General features: G+C 42.2%; 1 protein-coding gene across 1 annotated transcript; it reads right to left on the bottom strand.

Moving 5' to 3' along the window:
• Window positions 1–506: 506 nt before the first annotated feature.
• On the bottom strand, window positions 507–16,526 carry LOC142934354 (solute carrier family 12 member 2). Its single transcript, XM_076078902.1, has 26 exons — window positions 16,077–16,526; window positions 13,992–14,117; window positions 13,823–13,898; window positions 13,418–13,513; window positions 12,847–12,986; window positions 12,630–12,740; window positions 11,608–11,716; window positions 11,379–11,506; window positions 10,820–10,904; window positions 9,993–10,141; window positions 8,164–8,271; window positions 7,235–7,358; window positions 7,037–7,138; window positions 6,279–6,434; window positions 5,342–5,441; window positions 4,383–4,494; window positions 4,159–4,299; window positions 3,813–3,919; window positions 3,579–3,658; window positions 3,356–3,496; window positions 2,320–2,433; window positions 1,880–1,991; window positions 1,656–1,742; window positions 1,431–1,566; window positions 1,275–1,342; window positions 507–908 (listed from the first exon to the last, which is right to left on the bottom strand). Exons 1-26 carry the CDS (start codon window positions 16,503–16,505, stop codon window positions 773–775), a joined length of 3,273 nt encoding a protein of 1,090 aa, XP_075935017.1. The 5' UTR covers window positions 16,506–16,526; the 3' UTR covers window positions 507–772.
• Window positions 16,527–17,734: the final 1,208 nt, after the last annotated feature.

Raw genomic sequence — 17,734 nt, 5'->3', positions numbered from 1 at the left:
ATGGTGCATTTTCCAAGGAACCACTGAATGCAGCACATTTTGCACTTTGCAGCACTTTTTCTGCTTCCTGCCATCAATGCTGCTGAACGCAGCCTGCAGGCTACCTCCTAGTGTGGTGCATTCTGCACACACACACACACACTGCTCATTTTAATGACTTTATAATGTAAACTAGTTCATAAAACATCATTATTTATTGTGAATGTGAAAAGTAACTAAAGCTGTCAGATAAATGTAGTGAAGTAAATATAAAGTATAAAGTAGCATAAATTAGAAATAGTCAAGTAAAGTACCTCATAACTGTAGTAAATGTACTTCATTACTTTATTATCTGGGGTGAAACTACTTTGATATCAGTTTCTTTGGAACATTTTGGGGTCCAGAGAAACTTAAAATATCCACGAATAATTCCATAACAAGTGGACTTGAAGCAGACGTGACAGAAACATGCGGTTTCGTTAATATTTTAATAAAATAATGTACAAAATAACGTTACAGTTCGTGTTGCTACTCGCCCGCTTCACAGTCACCTGAATACCAGCAAACATTCTGAAATCATGATTTCATCAAAAGAAATACACAATAAAATAAGTTAATATTTACTGAAGTTCACAATAAAAACACACAGAAGACAAATAATATACTGCCGGTTATTGTTGGAGACAAAAGAAACAGACGTTTAAATGTTTAATTTGTTAATGAGACTCAAATGAAGCCGGATAGAAACACAGAATCGTGTGTGTGTGTGTGTGTGTGTGTGTGTGTGTGTGTGTTAGGAGTAGAAGGTGAGGACACTCTGGTGGTTTCCTCGGACCAGCAGCAGAGGGGGGGCGTCTTTGGACAGAGTCTCCAGCCAGCACATGTAGAGGGCGCTGGACACCGTGCCCTTCCTGGCCAGAGGCATGCTCCTGAGAAGGACCACAGAATATACGAGACGCATTTCATCAATGAAACTTTATCAAAATGATGACTAAATATCTCAAAATGATGAGAAATAATCTCAAAACAATGTCTCATTAAGTTGAGATATTAAGTCATTCATTCGAGAAAGTTTTACAGTTTTACACTCACAGATTTAATACATAAACTACATTTTCCTGATCATACGTTCATAAACAGAAGGAACGTTTTCTACGCAGCAGGTTTTCAGAGCTGTTAGTATTTTACTTAAATAGAGAATCTGAAGGTGAGAGTTTGATTAGTTCTCCATGAAGACGTGAAGCAGAAGTGTGACGCTGATGATGAAGCAGACGAACTCTGCTGAAGGTTCTTACATGACGATGAGCTTCGCCGCGCTCGAGTGTTCCTTCAGCAGCTCGTTCAGTCGGATCTGACGGTTGTTCTGAAAGTCAAAGACAACAGGTTGTAACGTCACAGCGGAGCGCCGTGATTGGTCAGAGTTGATGGTGTGTGTGGGGGGGGGGGCGGACCTTGGCCCTGTAGAGCTCCAGCTCGTTGTCGGTGATCCTCCAGGGCTCCTGGGCCTTCAGCCTCTCTGCAGCCTCCTGCTCCATGTCGTCCTCCTTCAGCCTGTACGGCTCGATGAGCTCCTTGAAGCTCAGCTTGCTGCACAGCCACACAGAGCGTTAGCAGCTATCTGTCATAATAACAGCCTATAGCAGAGCAGAGGAAGACTCAGAGGTCAGAGGTCGTACTTGTGTTTCTTGGGTTTGGTGTTGATGTCTCCGAGGACATGGATGTCAGAGTAGTCGATCCTGAACCTGCTGAGCAGCGTGGCCATGCTGATGGGACACACACACACACACACACACACACACACACACACACACACACACACACACACACACACACATTGATCACCCTACAGAATGCTCTGTGTGTGTGAAGAGCAGACACGGTGACGGCTCGTTGTACTCACGCTCGGCGGTCGTGGTCGATGCGGTTGATCTTCCCGCCGATGAAGACACGGATCCTGCAGTCGCCCCATTTGCTCCGGTTGGTCAGCAGGAAGGGGATCAGCAGAGTCAGACCTGCAGACACAAACACACTCTCATCCTCCTGCTCTCTGGAGGAGCTGTCTGCTGCGATGTACTCTCTTATGTTCTAATCTCTGTTCATATCCATATCATTCATTGATGATTCATTCTGTGAACGTGTCCAACTAAAGATGATCGTGTGAACTGCTGCTGTAATGTGATCACAAATATCATTTATAATAATAATTACATCATTGTGAATGAGAGTTTACTCTCAATCATCTGCCTGAATTAAATAAAGATTGAAATAATAATAATAATAATTAATGAATTGAATGAAAACAAAAGTTTTTTTTAATATTAATAAATAAACCAAACTGACCTCCATCATCAAACAGCCACCAGACGTCGATGGTTCCTTTGCCCTGTTTCTTCTTGAACTGCTGGCTCGTCTCCAGCAGACGCTGGTCGGCCAGACTCAGAGGAGACTTGGTCTCTGTAGCTGGAGATCACATGACATGATAATCACATGACAGGATAGTCACATGACATGATAATCACATGACAGGATAATCACATGACAGGATAGTCACATGACATGATAATCACATGACAGGATAATCACATGACAGGATAATCACATGACATGATAATCACATGACATGATAGTCACATGACATGATAATCACATGACAGGATAATCACATGACAGGATAATCACATGACATGATAATCACATGACATGATAATCACATGACAGGATAATCACATGACAGGATAATCACATGACATGATAATCACATGACATGATAATCACATGACAGGATAATCACATGACAGGATAATCACATGACATGATAATCACATGACAGGATAATCACATGACAGGATAATCACATGACATGATAATCACATGACATGATAATCACATGACAGGATAATCACATGACATGATAATCACATGACATGATAATCACATGACAGGATAATCACATGACATGATAATCACATGACATGATAGTCACATGACATGATAATCACATGACAGGATAATCACATGACATGATAATCACATGACAGGATAGTCACATGACATGATAATCACATGACATGATAATCACATGACATGATAATCACATGACAGGATAATCACATGACATGATAATCACATGACATGATAATCACATGACATGATAATCACATGACATGATAATCACATGACAGGATAGTCACATGACATGATAATCACATGACATGATAATCACATGACATGATAATCACATGACAGAATACGTGACACACGGTGAGGTTAAAGAAACACTTTGATCCGCACCATATCCGATAACAGACTTATTTATAACAGAACAGCAAACAGTTATAAACAACACAACATGTTGTATCATTCTTGGTGATTGTACCTCTCATGATGAGCGGGCTGCTCTGGCTGCTGGTGGTTTTAGAAGGAGAGGAATCAGAGTCGGAGTCTTTGGTCAGAATGACAGAGACCACCACCTCCTGACCGCCAGCCGGGGGCTTCTCATGGGACGACAGGATTTCGTCTGCAGGGACAAACGGGAGACAGAGACAGTCCATCAGCATGCTGGACAGACGGACAGACATGCATGAGGAAGACAGCTGTACCTTGTCCCTGGATGTGAGAGACATCCAGTCCGTCCTGCAGACGAAGGATCACCACTCCGAACTGCAGGTCGAAGGCGTCGCTGGAACACAGAACATCAGACTTTACTGTCCTGAAATCGCTTCTTTTGTTCACCGTAGAACATCCTCTCTGGCTGCATTCAGACGTCTGCAGACACTAAATACTAACACTTCTGCTGTGTTTGGGTCAAAAACAGAAGACGCATCCGTCCTTACTGTATCGTGTTGATGTAGATCTCCACATCTCGCATGTCTCCGTCACTCCAGTTGTTCTTGAAACCCATGACCAACGTGTTGGGCTTCAGACGGCCCAAACCCACAGCCTGAACACCAGAGAACAAGGATGGGACTATTACATATACTGTAGAACATGGTGTGAAAAATGAACAAGAAGAAAATCGTCAGGAATAAAAAGTCGGTGTGTGTTTGAGAAACATTACTTTTCAACAACATATTAATAAATGAAATGTGTGTATGAGTTACAAAAGGAATCACTGATGTCTCTGCACAGTGGAGCAGCTGCAACAAACAAAGTCAATGAGTTTAACGTAGGCGTTCGTACCTGCATGAGGAACTGCGCCCCGTGCCTCAGGTTGTCAGAGAACACGTGGGTGTAAAAGGCCTTCAGCCGTTTCTTATTGAGCCAGCGCTGACAGCGGGCGTGTTCCTGAGACAACTCCTTCAAGTTGGGCCGACGGGTCACCTGGAACAGAAGAGAAAGACGGACGCTCAGTGATGTAAAGACGGTCCTGAACGCCACACGGGCCGATGTTCCTCCCTACGTACCGTCCTGACGTGGGCGCAGACCATGAGGCCGACGTTCTTGGTGAAAGAATGAACCAGCTGAAGCAGAGCGGGACGAGAGTTTGGATAACCAGCCAACACCAAACACTGCGGCCTGGAAACATTTTACACGCTTACGTCATGAAATCAAAGTATCAGTTTTGTGTTTGATGGAAATCACACGGTGGAAATTCTGGTGAAATTTATTTTAATAGTTTTGCCGTTAGATTTTAATAAACCTGTAAAAAGCCTTTTTTCAGATTTCTACATTTACTTTGAAAAGCTCTTTTCTATAATATTAAGATAATACAAACCTTAATTAATCCCCAGAGGAACATGGGTATATGAAAATAAAACTAGAATAAAAAAGAGAAACTATACAAAAGCATTTAGAGACAAAAATGGCAAGGTAAAGTGACAGTGGTGGGATTAATTGACCCTTGGCTAAGCCCCGCCCTCCGCTGTTACGTCACCATGGAGCCCACACTGTCACTAACTGCACTCCCTTAATAAATATGATCTAAGATTTATGTTTAAAGGATTTATCAGGATTAAAACGATAAAGATAGAAGCTGAAGTGTAAAAGTGAACCAAGAGGTCCAGACGGAAGACAATGAAGTTAAAGAACACTGTTCCTCTTTAATCACTGTTACAATCGTTAAAATACATTCAGTAGCTAGCGTAGCATAGGCGTGCTAACGCTAGTTAATGATGTGCTAACAGAATCTGTTAATATTAGCTCCACCAAACGTTAGGTTTTATAAACCTAATTATTTAAGATTGTTTGTGAATTTGTGTTTTACTAAAAAAGATGTGATGCATTTTTCTTAACAACATGTAAGGTAAAGTGATTCCGGTGTGTTTAAGAGTTTGAAGCATATTTAATGATTATGGAGATGATATCGTGCATTATTTCGGTCAGTATAATAATAAGGAGCCCAGATCTAACCCCTCGAGCTGACCTGAAGTTTTTGACGTGGTCCTCGACACCGGTGAGGTTCACACAGTGAGTCAGAGCCTGGTTGTAGATCAGAGCCTGAGTGGACGAACCCCAGTTCACATCTAACAGGAAACACACACACACACACACACACACACTCATAGTTATAGCTGTGGAGATGAGGTGACGACGTTCAGAGTCTGTGACGTAGAATAAACAAAGGCAGCAGAGCAGGACAGACTAGAGTAGGTTGGAACAGTGGTTACCAACATAAATGTGTGACTTTTCTCCCTTTCGTTGGTGTTTTATTGTGAAATACTGGATCTGTATCAGTGATGCAGACCTTATTTAGAGGGTCGGTTATCTGCCACGATGTGATGAATCCTCACACAACGGTTCGTATGATATCTTATGAAAAGTTGCTCCTCATTTTTCATGCGTTTCCCTCCTGAGGAGGAGTGATGTAGAGCCACCGTATACGTCTCTGGTAGAGACCTGTCAATCACCGTGTAGCCCCGCCCTAAAGCATCCCCTGCTTTATGGTCTGTTTGACTCTAAATGGACCATAATGTACCAAATGAACATCATGCTGTATTGAAGAAGACTTGAAACTAGAGATTGAGACCATAAACTCATGTTTACAATGTTTACTGAGGTAATAAATCAAGAGAGAAGTAGAGTCATTTTCTCATAGACTTCTATACAACCAGAGGAGTCGCCCCCTGGTGGACACTAGAGAGAATGCAGCTTTAAAATACTTCACCATTGGTTTCAAATTTCAGAATTGAAGGTTGCCACCTGACTTCAACAGAGAAATAGGGAGATTTTCCTATTGACTTCAATACAGTGTGACTTTCTTGGCAGCCATCTAGTGGCCATTAGAGGAACTACACTATAGGGAACTTTACAATCTAGCTATCAGCTAGCAAAGATAATATGTGCGATGATGAAGTTCTCACCGGGTTTCTTGTAGCTGACGAAGATGTAGAGAGCGAGAACGATGAGCAGAGTGACCAGAGCCGCCCACCAGTTGATGACGAACATCACCACACAGCACAGGATGGCCCCGGCAAGAGACACCCACTTGTTGTAGTACTTGAAGCTGGGACGCCACCCTGTGGTGACGGACAGGAATGAAACAACAAAGAGCCGCTAATATTATCAAACGGAAACAGACCGCGATACAACAACAAAACGATTGATCTCTTTAGCAGAAATAATCAGTATCAGAGTTTTAGTTATGGGTTAGCAGTCAATGCCTGGACATGTTTTTACCCTTTATTATTCTTTCTTTCATTTTAAGTAGAGTCAATCTTATTTATATAATCTAAAACCACAAATCCTTCTTCACAATCCACTCGTTTGACACTTCTGACTTAATCCTCAAAATTAGTAAATAAAAGTCCTCTGGTTGTACAGGTACTTTTAAACGTAATGAAAGTGTTATTGGACATGCGCAAATATCGCAACGCCGACCTTTCCACGAAGGTAGTTGAAGGAATGAAAAAGGGAGGCTGAGTTCAAATAGTCGAACAAGTCCACCAGGGATTATTGTATGTTAATCGGAATATGCACAACTGCAAGTAAATGGTAATATTAGTGGAATATTCATTTTCATTGGCCATGTAAGTAGCTTAAGAGGAATATAGTCTTTTTTCAGAATAATGTTCACGTAAACGTCGTCAATGAAACTGTGGCGTCGGTTTGCAGAGTTTACCTGGAGAGTTGGCCAAGGAGGCGTGGAAGACGGAGAAGTTAATCAGAGCGTACGAGGCCAGGAAGAAGTTGGAGATGATCGGAGCGATGATGTTCAACTGCGCTGAGAGGCAACAACAGAGAGGTTCAATATTCAAGAAGCTTTAGTTGAATCATTCAAAGGGTGAACAAAATGAAGGTTTGTGTGTTCGGAGCCTACCGATGAGGATGAAGGCGAGGCCGATGAAGAAGGTCAGGACGTACCCACGGAGAGGCTCGTTGTTCTTCCCATAACCCTTTGCAAACACACCCAGCCCTGGATAGATGTTGTCCTTACATAGAGCCTACGAGCACAACAGCTTTTATTCATTCATTCATTTGTTATTTCAGTTGTTCAGAAAGAGATTTGATGTTAAAACTGTTTGGGTGGAGATATAGATGCAGGCCTAAAGCTTTCTGTTGTTGTTGTTTTTGATCTGCCGTAGTGTAGAGAGTAACGTTTCTTTGGAAATTGAATTTTTATCACAACTGTAATTTCTGCTTTTCATTTGTACACCTCCAACAATCAGTCACGTTGCAGTTCACATTCATGTTTTACCAAAATGTCATAATTTATCCGAACATACATTTTTGTGAAATTGTCATAATTAGCATATGGTCAAACTTGCCAATGGCCAATCTTTCACAGTGACCTCTGACCACCAAATCCTAATAACTTCATCTTTTAGTCCAAGTGGATGTTTGTGCCAAATTTGAAGAAGTTCCCTCGAGGCGTTCCTGAGATCTCGTGTTCACGAGAATGGATGGACGACCCAAAACCATAACGCGTCGGGCCACGGCTATCACCGGCGCAGAGGCATAAAAAAACAAACTATAGATACTCAGGAGGGCCGTGAGCTAGTAAGATGACCTTGATTTTATTTTATTTTCTCAAACCAAAATGTATCTCAAATTTATTTGTTTTCTATTAATTAATGATTTTTTTGTTTAGCCATTCACAAAAACACCCATTCGTTACTCATTCAGTCAGTGTTTTGTGATATGACTGATATGTTATATTTATATTAATGGTCAGAGGTTCTATTCGTGTCTGTGTGAAGTCATGTTGTTGTCGGTTTATCTCGTAATGAAGAAGATTTAATTTCTGACCTGGAAGACTTTGGGCGCGCTGACCAGCGAGGCCAGAGCCGACGACAGAGTGGCTGAAAAAATCCCTGCAGAGATCAGAGGACCGAAGCCCGAGACCAGACTCAGCACCTGGACAACACACACACACACACACACACACACACACACACACACACACACACACACACACACACACACACACACACACACACACACAGACAGAGGTTGGTTGGGTTGTGAGAGGTTCAGGCTCATTAAGAGTCAAGTTCAAGTTTACCAAAACCTGCGACTCCTCCCTTCCTGTTTGTTTGCTGGTACAGGTTCAAGTTCTTCGTGCATCATATGCACAACAATTTAAATCCCTCAAACAAGCTCACTTAATATGTATAGAAGAGAGAAAAAAGATCAAGTAAGTGAAAACGAAATAATAGTCTTAACGTAAAAATAGTGAAAGTACACATGACGGATAAAATGTAACAGAAATAAAATATTAAACAAAATAAACAAATGAAGGACGTTTACCCAGGAGACTGCTGTGTCCCGTGAGAAACCAAAAGTCTACGTTGAATTATTTTAGCTTTTATTATGTAACTTTATTAACGCCAGCTACATCACAATCGTAGTTATTTTATGTTACAAACATACTTATTTTTAACCCAAACCACAATCTTTTACAAAACCAAATAGTTTGGCTGTGGAAGTAGACCCTGTATGCACGCAACGAGTGGAAACTACATTTTCTGTGAACACGGAAGTTTATTTTGAAAAGACACTAAATGCATGTAACGAGCGGAGACTGACACGCCGCCCCTGAGTCCAAAACTGAATGTTATTGTGTATTAACATCATTATTTCTCATAATTTGTACTTAGTTTTGTGTCTGGGACAGAATGTGTCACAATATTAGTTATATTATACAAATACTAGGTTATTGTTTAATACCACAATCATTCGCTTTGGACAGTAACTCTAGTGATCTGACACATAACATCATGTTTATATTACTGACTGAACTGAAGACAAACAGAAACACCTCCCAACGTTATGTGACGTCTGTTCGCATGTGAGAGGACGAGAAACACACACAGATGTTACGTTTGTTTAACAAAGAATTATAATAAAAAAGGGCAAGTGCTTCTGTCTGGAGCAACGGACAATGTCAGCGATATCAGTGTCAGTGAGCTGCGTGTGTGTGTGTGTGTGTGTGTGTGTGTGTGTGTGTGTGTGAGTGTGTGTGTGAGTGTGTGTGTGTGTGTGTGTGTGTAGGTGGATGTATTCAATGCTCTCATTCAGCTCTGGCTCCAACCAGCGAGAACCTTGTGACTCAAAACAACAGTCACTATTATCACTGCTGCACTTTGTTTCTGAACAACACACACACGCACACGCAGACGCACACACACACACACACACACACACACACACACACACACAGTGCAGGCATCTTGTATGACAACATGCAGAGAAACGAGCAGCAGAAACACAACAAAACCTGCAGGTGTTTGAGTGTTAATGTCAGTTAACAGGAAGAACTTCTGTACTTGATATTCCATCTTTGTCATTAAATATATATATATACATATATATATATATATATATATATATATATATGTATATATATATATATATATATATATATAGAGAGTGAGCAGAAGAGCTTAGTGTGTTACATTTATATTGCACTGAAAGCAAACATCTTTTGAGACTTCATATTGAGACTTCACACGTGCATACCCGGCGATACCCGGTCCAGTACTTTAGGCTGCACTGGAGGCATTTCTGATGCATCGGAACAACTCTAATCCCGTCCACATCATGAAGGTTTTCTGAGCCGAGTGTGAGTCTGTTACCTGGAAGTCGTTCATCAGGCCGTACTGACAGCCTCCCTCCTTGCAGATGGAGAAGTCGTAGCCCAGCGTGCAGGCGGCGTCGGTGCAGTTCACCGTGTCGCTCACCGTGTCGTTGTGGTCTCCGGTGGCGTCCCGGACGATGCAGGAGCCTGCAGGAGGAGAGAACCAACGCACAGCAGAGCACCGGTTTGTGGTTTGTTGGGTTTTATTTGGTTGCTGCACCATTCATCATCCCACAGAACATTACCGCTCATTGATGGATCACACACTACTGATTTAGCTCTTTTGACATTTTTCTTTTCTTTTCTTTCTTCAGTTTCATCAAAATTAACCTTCAACGTTACAACATTTGTGATCTCTGTCCTGAAGCCAGTTGAGCACAATTTGAAAGTGAAACTGTAACTCAGATGTGTACAAACTCTTTAACTGTATTCATTTGTATAATGGTAATAATTTTTCTTTCATGTTTTTTCTTTTAATAGGATGCAAATTCAAAAGAGCTACTCCAGGAATGCGCGACTGTTTTTGTTTTGTTTCATCACGTTTTCTTGTGGAGCATCAATGGACACAACTGCATGTCATTGTCTAACCCCGTGTTGCACAATGACATCAAATTATTCTTGTATCCTTGAAAAAGCTGCAAAAATGTAACGGTATACATCTCGATATGTTTAGCAGACATTTTACACCTCGAACTGTCGTCAACGTGTCTGTGATTTTTAAAGACGAGCTACAAATAACTATGAATCCAGGAAAACTCAACAAGATTGAACGTCAAATAAGCTACTTCGGTTGCTTACTTGATGAACTGAAGTGTATAAGTGTACCTGCAGAGATGGTGATAGCCACGTAGGTGATTCCTGTGATGACGATGGCCAGCAGGGTACCTTTAGGGATCGCTGACTGAGGATCCTAAAGAAGGAGATGAGATTCAAGTTTATTGTGTCAAGCAGCGTCAAGACTTGATACCAAGCTGGAAGCACTCTGTGTTCCTCAAAGTCAGGCTGAATTTAAAGGTTGAATCCCACTGAAAGACTGTTCAGAGGATTTTCAAGGCTTGATGAAATGTGCACAATGCGCTTCCTGTCCGACAAAATCTATTTCCGAATTGCCGATCGAGTTGCTGAATCTTCCCTCATATTAGATCTAGAAGGCCTTGTTTATATCAGGTTGTTCCGACTTTCGTCAGTGAAATCAGAATAAGTGTACTGACCTGTGACTACATCAAGGTGAGCGCTACGACCAACGCATTACAGCAACAAGATGTTCAGCATGATTCTCATTTCAAGTTTCTCTTCTTCATAACTACTACAACTTGTTTTCTCAACCATCAATCCTCCATGATTATTACAATAAACGTCATGAAATGCAAAATGTGAAGCTCACCGTGAGGTCTCCGGAGATGTTGGCTCCGGCGAGGATCCCGGTGGCCGCAGGAAAGAAAATGGCAAACATCGAGAAGAACGTCTCCTCCTCTCTGAAGTCTGGACCCAGGTTCTCTAAGAAGATGGCGGCTGGAGGAGGAAAGAGCCAAAACAGAGAAACACATGGGTTAGACTTCAGGTGTAAAGTCAAAGCCAAAGGTTTGGATAAAACAAAGAGAGTGCAGACTGACAGTGGTAGCCGAAGAATCCTTTGGGCTCTTTGCTCTCTATGGAAATGAAGCTTCCTATGAAGTAGTTAGCGATGGCTGCCAACAGGATCACCAGCAGGACAATCTGAGCCTGATGGACAGAGAGACGCAGAGAAAGGAAGACATGTGGAAGGAGGTGTTCGTCAGGAACACTGTGGTAACTGTCCCATTACTAGCAAGAACATTTGCTGATGTGTTTGTTCTACTTTAGAATTGCTGATTATGGTCCTGAATGTAACTCTCATAGATGGATTGTGCAAATAATTTTCACATTTCTGCAACGACAGGTGCCTTGAAGTTAAATTGCACGTAACATGCTCATACTTACCACTTGGCTAATCGGTCGGCTTATAGCAGGACATTTAGACGAGAGAAGACAACGAGTCGACAGCCACACTTAGTCACAGTGGTGCTTTGAGCTAAATGCTAACGCCAGCATGCTAACATGCTCACAATGACACTGCTAACATGTGAATGTTTGGCAGGTATCATGTTCCCCATGTTAGTTTACCTGGTTAGCATGCTAACATTTACAAATTAGCACTAAACACAAAGTACAGCTGGGGCTGAGAGGAAATGTAATTCTCTCTGCAGATATTTGGTTATAAACTAAAATATGAGAATATTTTATATTTGGACCTAATGATGGAGCAAGATGAAAAGTCAGAAGATCACCAACATTTATACAATGCATCCTGAGGGGACCATGAATGTCTGAGCCAAGTTTCATGACACTCAACGAACACTTAAATCTACTAATGTGAACGTCGTGGTTTCGCTGGACAAACAGTCGGAATCAACAAAGTCAGTAGGATTCATCCTCTGGGGACCATGAATGTTTGTACAAAATAGAATCTTAATCCATCCAAAATATGTAGAGATGTTTCAGTCTGGACCAAAAGCAGCTGCAGGGCCTCAATAGTTAAATATGAGCATCGTGTGTCCGTCTTTGAGACGGCAGCAGAGGATTCTGGGTGTTCACAGTTGTGGATTCACGGTCCTACCTTGGCTTCCCACTCCATCCCAGCTACAGAGATTCCCAGCAGCAGGATGACGGTCAGAGTCCCGACGATGCGAATGTCGTTGAGCTCATCGGTCATCAGAGCGTCAACATCCTGCAACCAACAAACCAAAGAACCGAACACAAGATCAGCGTCGGAATCGTTGCTCGATAGACAAGACGGATGAACGGTTGAGTGTTTCCACCAAAGTGTTCCTCACATTGAGCATCTCAACGACTGTCTCTGCGAAGCCCACCACGTACATGGCCACGGCCACGGCGTTGGCGAAGGCAAAGATGAGGCCGATGGAGCCTCCGAACTCCGGCCCCAGGCTCCTGGAGATCAGGTAGTACGCTCCTCCTGCACAGCAGTGGTATTGATCATTGGTTCGTCACGTGGTGCTGGTTAACTTTAGGGATTACGTGTCTTTAAACCCGGGATGGTTGTTGTGAACACAGAGGGCTTGAATTTGAAGTATGCTGGTAAAGTAACTACTTTCAAAGGACTCATTTAAAACTTTGGAACAAGTTTCCTTTAGACGTCCTGGCTGAGCCTGTGAGCAGCCTGTGAGCAGCATTTTGTTTTGTTTTGTTTAAATTTACAACGTAAACCACTGCTACTGTAATCCATCTAAACGTAATTGAGGACGCATTCTAGTTATGTAGGAACGTTATTTTGCAGGAGACAAGCTTTTCTTTATTTCAGAGCAGCAGGTTGATAATCTAACAAAATCTCCCCACTCATCAGATAACGCTTTCAAAATAAAATCCTGTGTACGGTTGCAGTCTCACCTCCTCGTACGAAGCCGTTGGTCGCTATGGCAGAAGTAGACAGACCAGTGATGGTGGTGACCACAGTGGCCATCAGAATGATCGCAATGGTCAGTCCTGTTGCACACGAACGAACAAACGGAAAACAAATGAAGACAAACCACAAAGATTTCATTCGTTGTTAATGCAGCTCTACGGACAAAGGAAGGAGATATATTAGATGAGAAGATATTTATACTTCTTGGTACTTTCCTTGTTGGTTTTGGTCTCTTCACGGGATTCAAACAAATATATAGAGAGCTTTATCCTTTAAGGACTGTAGGTAGCAAATACAACATCTACTTAGAAAAGCTGTATTCTCATTGGTTGGTCCGCAGGAAGGAGATTCCTAAAGTCAAAGTTAAACGTTGTCTTATTTGTGCGTACCGATTCCAGCCTGTCCAACGATCCAGGACATTCTGATGAAGAGCATCACACCCCAGATATTCAGCATGCAGCGGATCTGCAACACACACACACAGTTAACAACGTGATTAATAACACTGCAGTGGATGAAACATTTATTTGATCAGATCACATTGAACAGAACACTCACCAAGACTCCCTTGACCCAACCGAACTTGACGGTTCCTCCTTTCGCCTCCTTTGCCGCCATCTTTGCCGCCGCCTCCTCCGCCGCCGATGGCTCCTCTCCATTGGCCAGACCGTCCTCAAACGGATCCTGACAACCAATCACAGCCAAGAGTGATAAAGAGGGAAAGACAAACACTCAGACGGGTGAGCAGCAGAGAACAGCTGAAACTATTTCATTTTCTTTTGTCTACAGAAGATGAATTTACTGTATCACACGTTTGAGTGGCAGTTGTGTTAATTTGGTTGATTTTGTTATTTATATTTTGTTATTATTTTATACTTTTTGTCTTTGTGTATGGATATATTTGTTTATGCCGGGACATTCCAAGAACATATTTGTTGTTTAATGTAACATGTGTGTCTGTTGATTTCCTGATTTGTTCTGTTTTGTTGTTTAAAGTGTTTGATTGTATTTGATTCATTAAATGACATTTTTTCATCATAAAGAGTCACAGAGTGGGTTTTTAGCTGCTGAATTATAAATATAGAAATATACATTTCAAATCAAAAACTCAAATAAATGTTTAAAATCTTTGCTCTGCTAACTTGAAAAGAGCAATTTACATTTTTTCGACCCTGTGCCGATTATTCATGAATTCACTTTAGGTGGATATTCGGGTGTTTTCGGCTGTTAATTGCTGTAATGAGCTCATTGACCTCAAATCCACAAGTGTGCTGGAGTACAGATGCTCCATCACTGGGCTACTTAGTAACTGCATTTCATAAGTAAACCAGTAGTGTTGGTTGACTCTTTACTAAGTGAAACAGAAACAGGAAATATAGTTCAATTCAAAGACTAAAACTTTACTTTCTCAGAGCTGATTGAAGTGAGTAGAACTACTGCTGCATGTCTGAAATGTTTAAGTAGAGCACGATATAGATATAATAAATGTACAAGAACACATTCATGCCAACCACACACTCATGTCTAATGTATACTATGCTGAGTCTGCACTTTGTGTTACTTGGAATAATTGCTCACATGAGTTGAAACAATACTTAACTGCTGCGTGATCAATGTACAATGTGCGTCTGTGTTACGGCTACCTAGCTGTATCTGAGGAGTGGGAGCGTGGCGAGGGTCATGAGAGGCAGCATTGTGTGTGTGTGTGTGTGTGTGTGTGTGTGTGTTGGGGCCATGCCTCCAGTGATGTCACTGAGCCCACTCAGAGGATGGAAGTCAAGGGAATGTTTTCTGTTTCAGTCTTTAAATCAATGAAATCAAATTAAGAATTTTACAGCGTGCAGAACATACATCCATATCTTTATCATCTGTCTGCAGGTGTTTGAGCTATTTAGAGACTTTTATCACCCACATTATTAATTATAGGAATTGATCTTATCTTACTATAAAGATCAAGAGGGTACATACCCTTACACATAAAGCTAACTACTACTTATACAACTTTAGCAAACATGTTGAATGCAGAACTTTTACTTGCAATGACGTGTTTTAAAATATGCTGTTGCTTCTTTGAGGGTTTAGACACTTCAGGTGAATAATAATGAACTAACATCATGAAACTTCTCCAGTTCATTACTGACATTAAGACGATTACTCTTTGTATTAGAAGTGTTCCGAAATGTTGTTTAAATATGCAAATGAGGTATTATCTCATCAAATGTTCATACATTTCCAGAACACAAATGTGAACTTTGGATGAAGTCATGTTCACAATTCTTGTTTCATGTTGTTGACATATTAGAGTCAAAGGTGTTTATGGAGAGAATTGTAGATTATCTGTTTGTTTCACTTTATAAATCAGAAAATACTGCCAACAGCCTTGAAAACAAAATCAATTTTCTCCATGTTTTTGGTAATAACATGTGTATGAATGAGGTTATGAATGCTGTGTGAACAAACCCCTCTGTGTGAACCTTCAGCACACAGAGAGGAATGAAAGTGTAAAGTTTGGTGAATGTAAGAGCTGCTGAAGAGGAGATTTATCATCAGAGTCTGAGAACAAACTCATATTGGAACATGTGGATTTTGCCGTGAAAGTTATTTTTAGTGATGAAAACTGTTTTTTTTATTTTTATTATTTACTTTATCGAGTTCATCGTGCAGCTCCGACAGCGACGGTCTGATCAGCTTCTCCCCGAGAGTGGCAGCGGTGTGGCGGTAGAAGTCGATGTTGGGCACCGCGTCGATGGTGTTGTGACCGAAGGTCCTCATGTAGTAGGTGTTGGAGTGGCTGTCGGAGATGTGCGTGTGTCCCGTGCCCGTTGAATGGAGGCTGACCGAGTCGCTCCTCGCCTGGTCCGGATCATGGGAGACATCCGGCGGGAGACCGATGTCCATCGCGCTGCCCAGCGCGCCAGAATCCAGGAACCCCACCACCCTGAACCGGCCTTTGGACTCCTCGGGCGGCTTGGATCCATCGGCGGAGGCCGCAGCCGCGGAGGACGCTTCCGTCACCGCGTCCACCTGGAAGCGGCTCTCGCCGCTCTTTAGGGCCGGTTTCTGTCCCGACATGTTCGCCTACGGGTAAGAGTCACTGATGCCCCGGGAAACTAACGGTTACCATGAAATAAACCCCTGCTCCTTAAACATGTAGTACCGAGCAGTCAGAGCAGACGCACAGAGGAAGAAGTCACCAAACTGGAGTCCAATGAAACATTTAGAAACAAAAAGTTACACACAAACAGTCATTTAGTCCTCTGCACGCTCCAGGACGCACGGGAAACCATCTGTGCGTAATGTGCGTTAAGGACACCAAGTCTCTCCCTCTCTTTCACTGTGTCCCCCCCCCCTCTCTATGTGTCCATCTGTCCATCCATCCACGAGTTGGCGAGCGGGTCGTCCCTTCAGATGGTGACTCAAACGGTTTATTGTCATCTCTCCTCTCTCTCTCTCTCTCTCTCTCTCTCTCTCTCTCTCTCTCTCTCTCTCTCTCTCTCTCTCTCTCTCTCTCTCTCTCTCGCTGTCTCTCCTCCTTCCTCTGGACTCTCGAGACATCCCAGCATGTCGGGAACACGGTGGGAGAGGAGGAGGAGAAGGAAGGATGGACCGGTGTCCATTACGCACCAAACTTTGGCACACGTCCTTGCGCATCGAGAGAAAAAGAGAGGAAGAGACAGAGAGGACACTCGTAAAGATGAGAGTGACAGATAATTTACCTCGTAAAGTTTAGATAACATGAACGTGGGTCTGTTTAAACCGTGAACCTACTGCGCATGCTCTAACTGACAATAAAAAACTACAAAAAATATTTTTCCAAAAGCTGCAGAAATCTCAACAAAGAGAAAAACCATCAGCAATATACACATTAAACTACCTACTGTGTGTGTGTGTGTGTGTGTGTGTGTGTGGTTGCATCATAAAACAAAGAGATTTGTCATCACTGCTGGTGACACACTGAGACATTCACACAGAGGCTCAAGATGCACGCAGAGAGGCGAAGTGTGTGCGTGTGTGTGCGTGTGTGTGTGTATTTGTGCGTGTGTGTGTGTGTGTGCGTGTGTGTGTGTATTTGTGCGTGTGTGTGTGTGCGTGTGTGTGTGTGTGCAGCATCGTTTGCATAGGAAACAACAGCTGCTTTCTCTGACAAATTGCTTGATGCTGAAGCCAAACACTGAACAATAAATAGAAGGAAAGAACGACATGAACCAGTTTAACCAGTTTAACTTCATTCAGTTTCAAAACAAAACTTTCATTTTGTGAGTTGGAAGCAGCATGACATCATCACGATGTCACCTGTTTAC

Source organism: Anarhichas minor, unplaced genomic scaffold (assembly GCF_050575085.1).
Source record: "Anarhichas minor isolate MPS153535 unplaced genomic scaffold, ASM5057508v1 ptg000068l, whole genome shotgun sequence".
NCBI classification, from domain to species: domain Eukaryota; kingdom Metazoa; phylum Chordata; class Actinopteri; order Perciformes; family Anarhichadidae; genus Anarhichas; species Anarhichas minor.
This window is presented reverse-complemented; position numbering and strand designations above follow the sequence as displayed.

What these genes read in the sequence shown, in the direction of transcription:
- LOC142934354 (XM_076078902.1), bottom strand. Translation starts at nt 16,505, where the DNA reads ATGTCGGGACAGAAACCGGCCCTAAAGAGCGGCGAGAGCCGCTTCCAG. An exon ending in CAGTCGTTGAGATGCTCAAT is followed by an intron (nt 12,741 to 12,846) that starts GTGAGGAACACT and finishes TGTTGGTTGCAG; the next exon opens with GATGTTGACGCTCTGATGAC. An exon ending in CTCTCACATCCAGGGACAAG is followed by an intron (nt 3,497 to 3,578) that starts GTACAGCTGTCT and finishes TTGTCCCTGCAG; the next exon opens with ACGAAATCCTGTCGTCCCAT.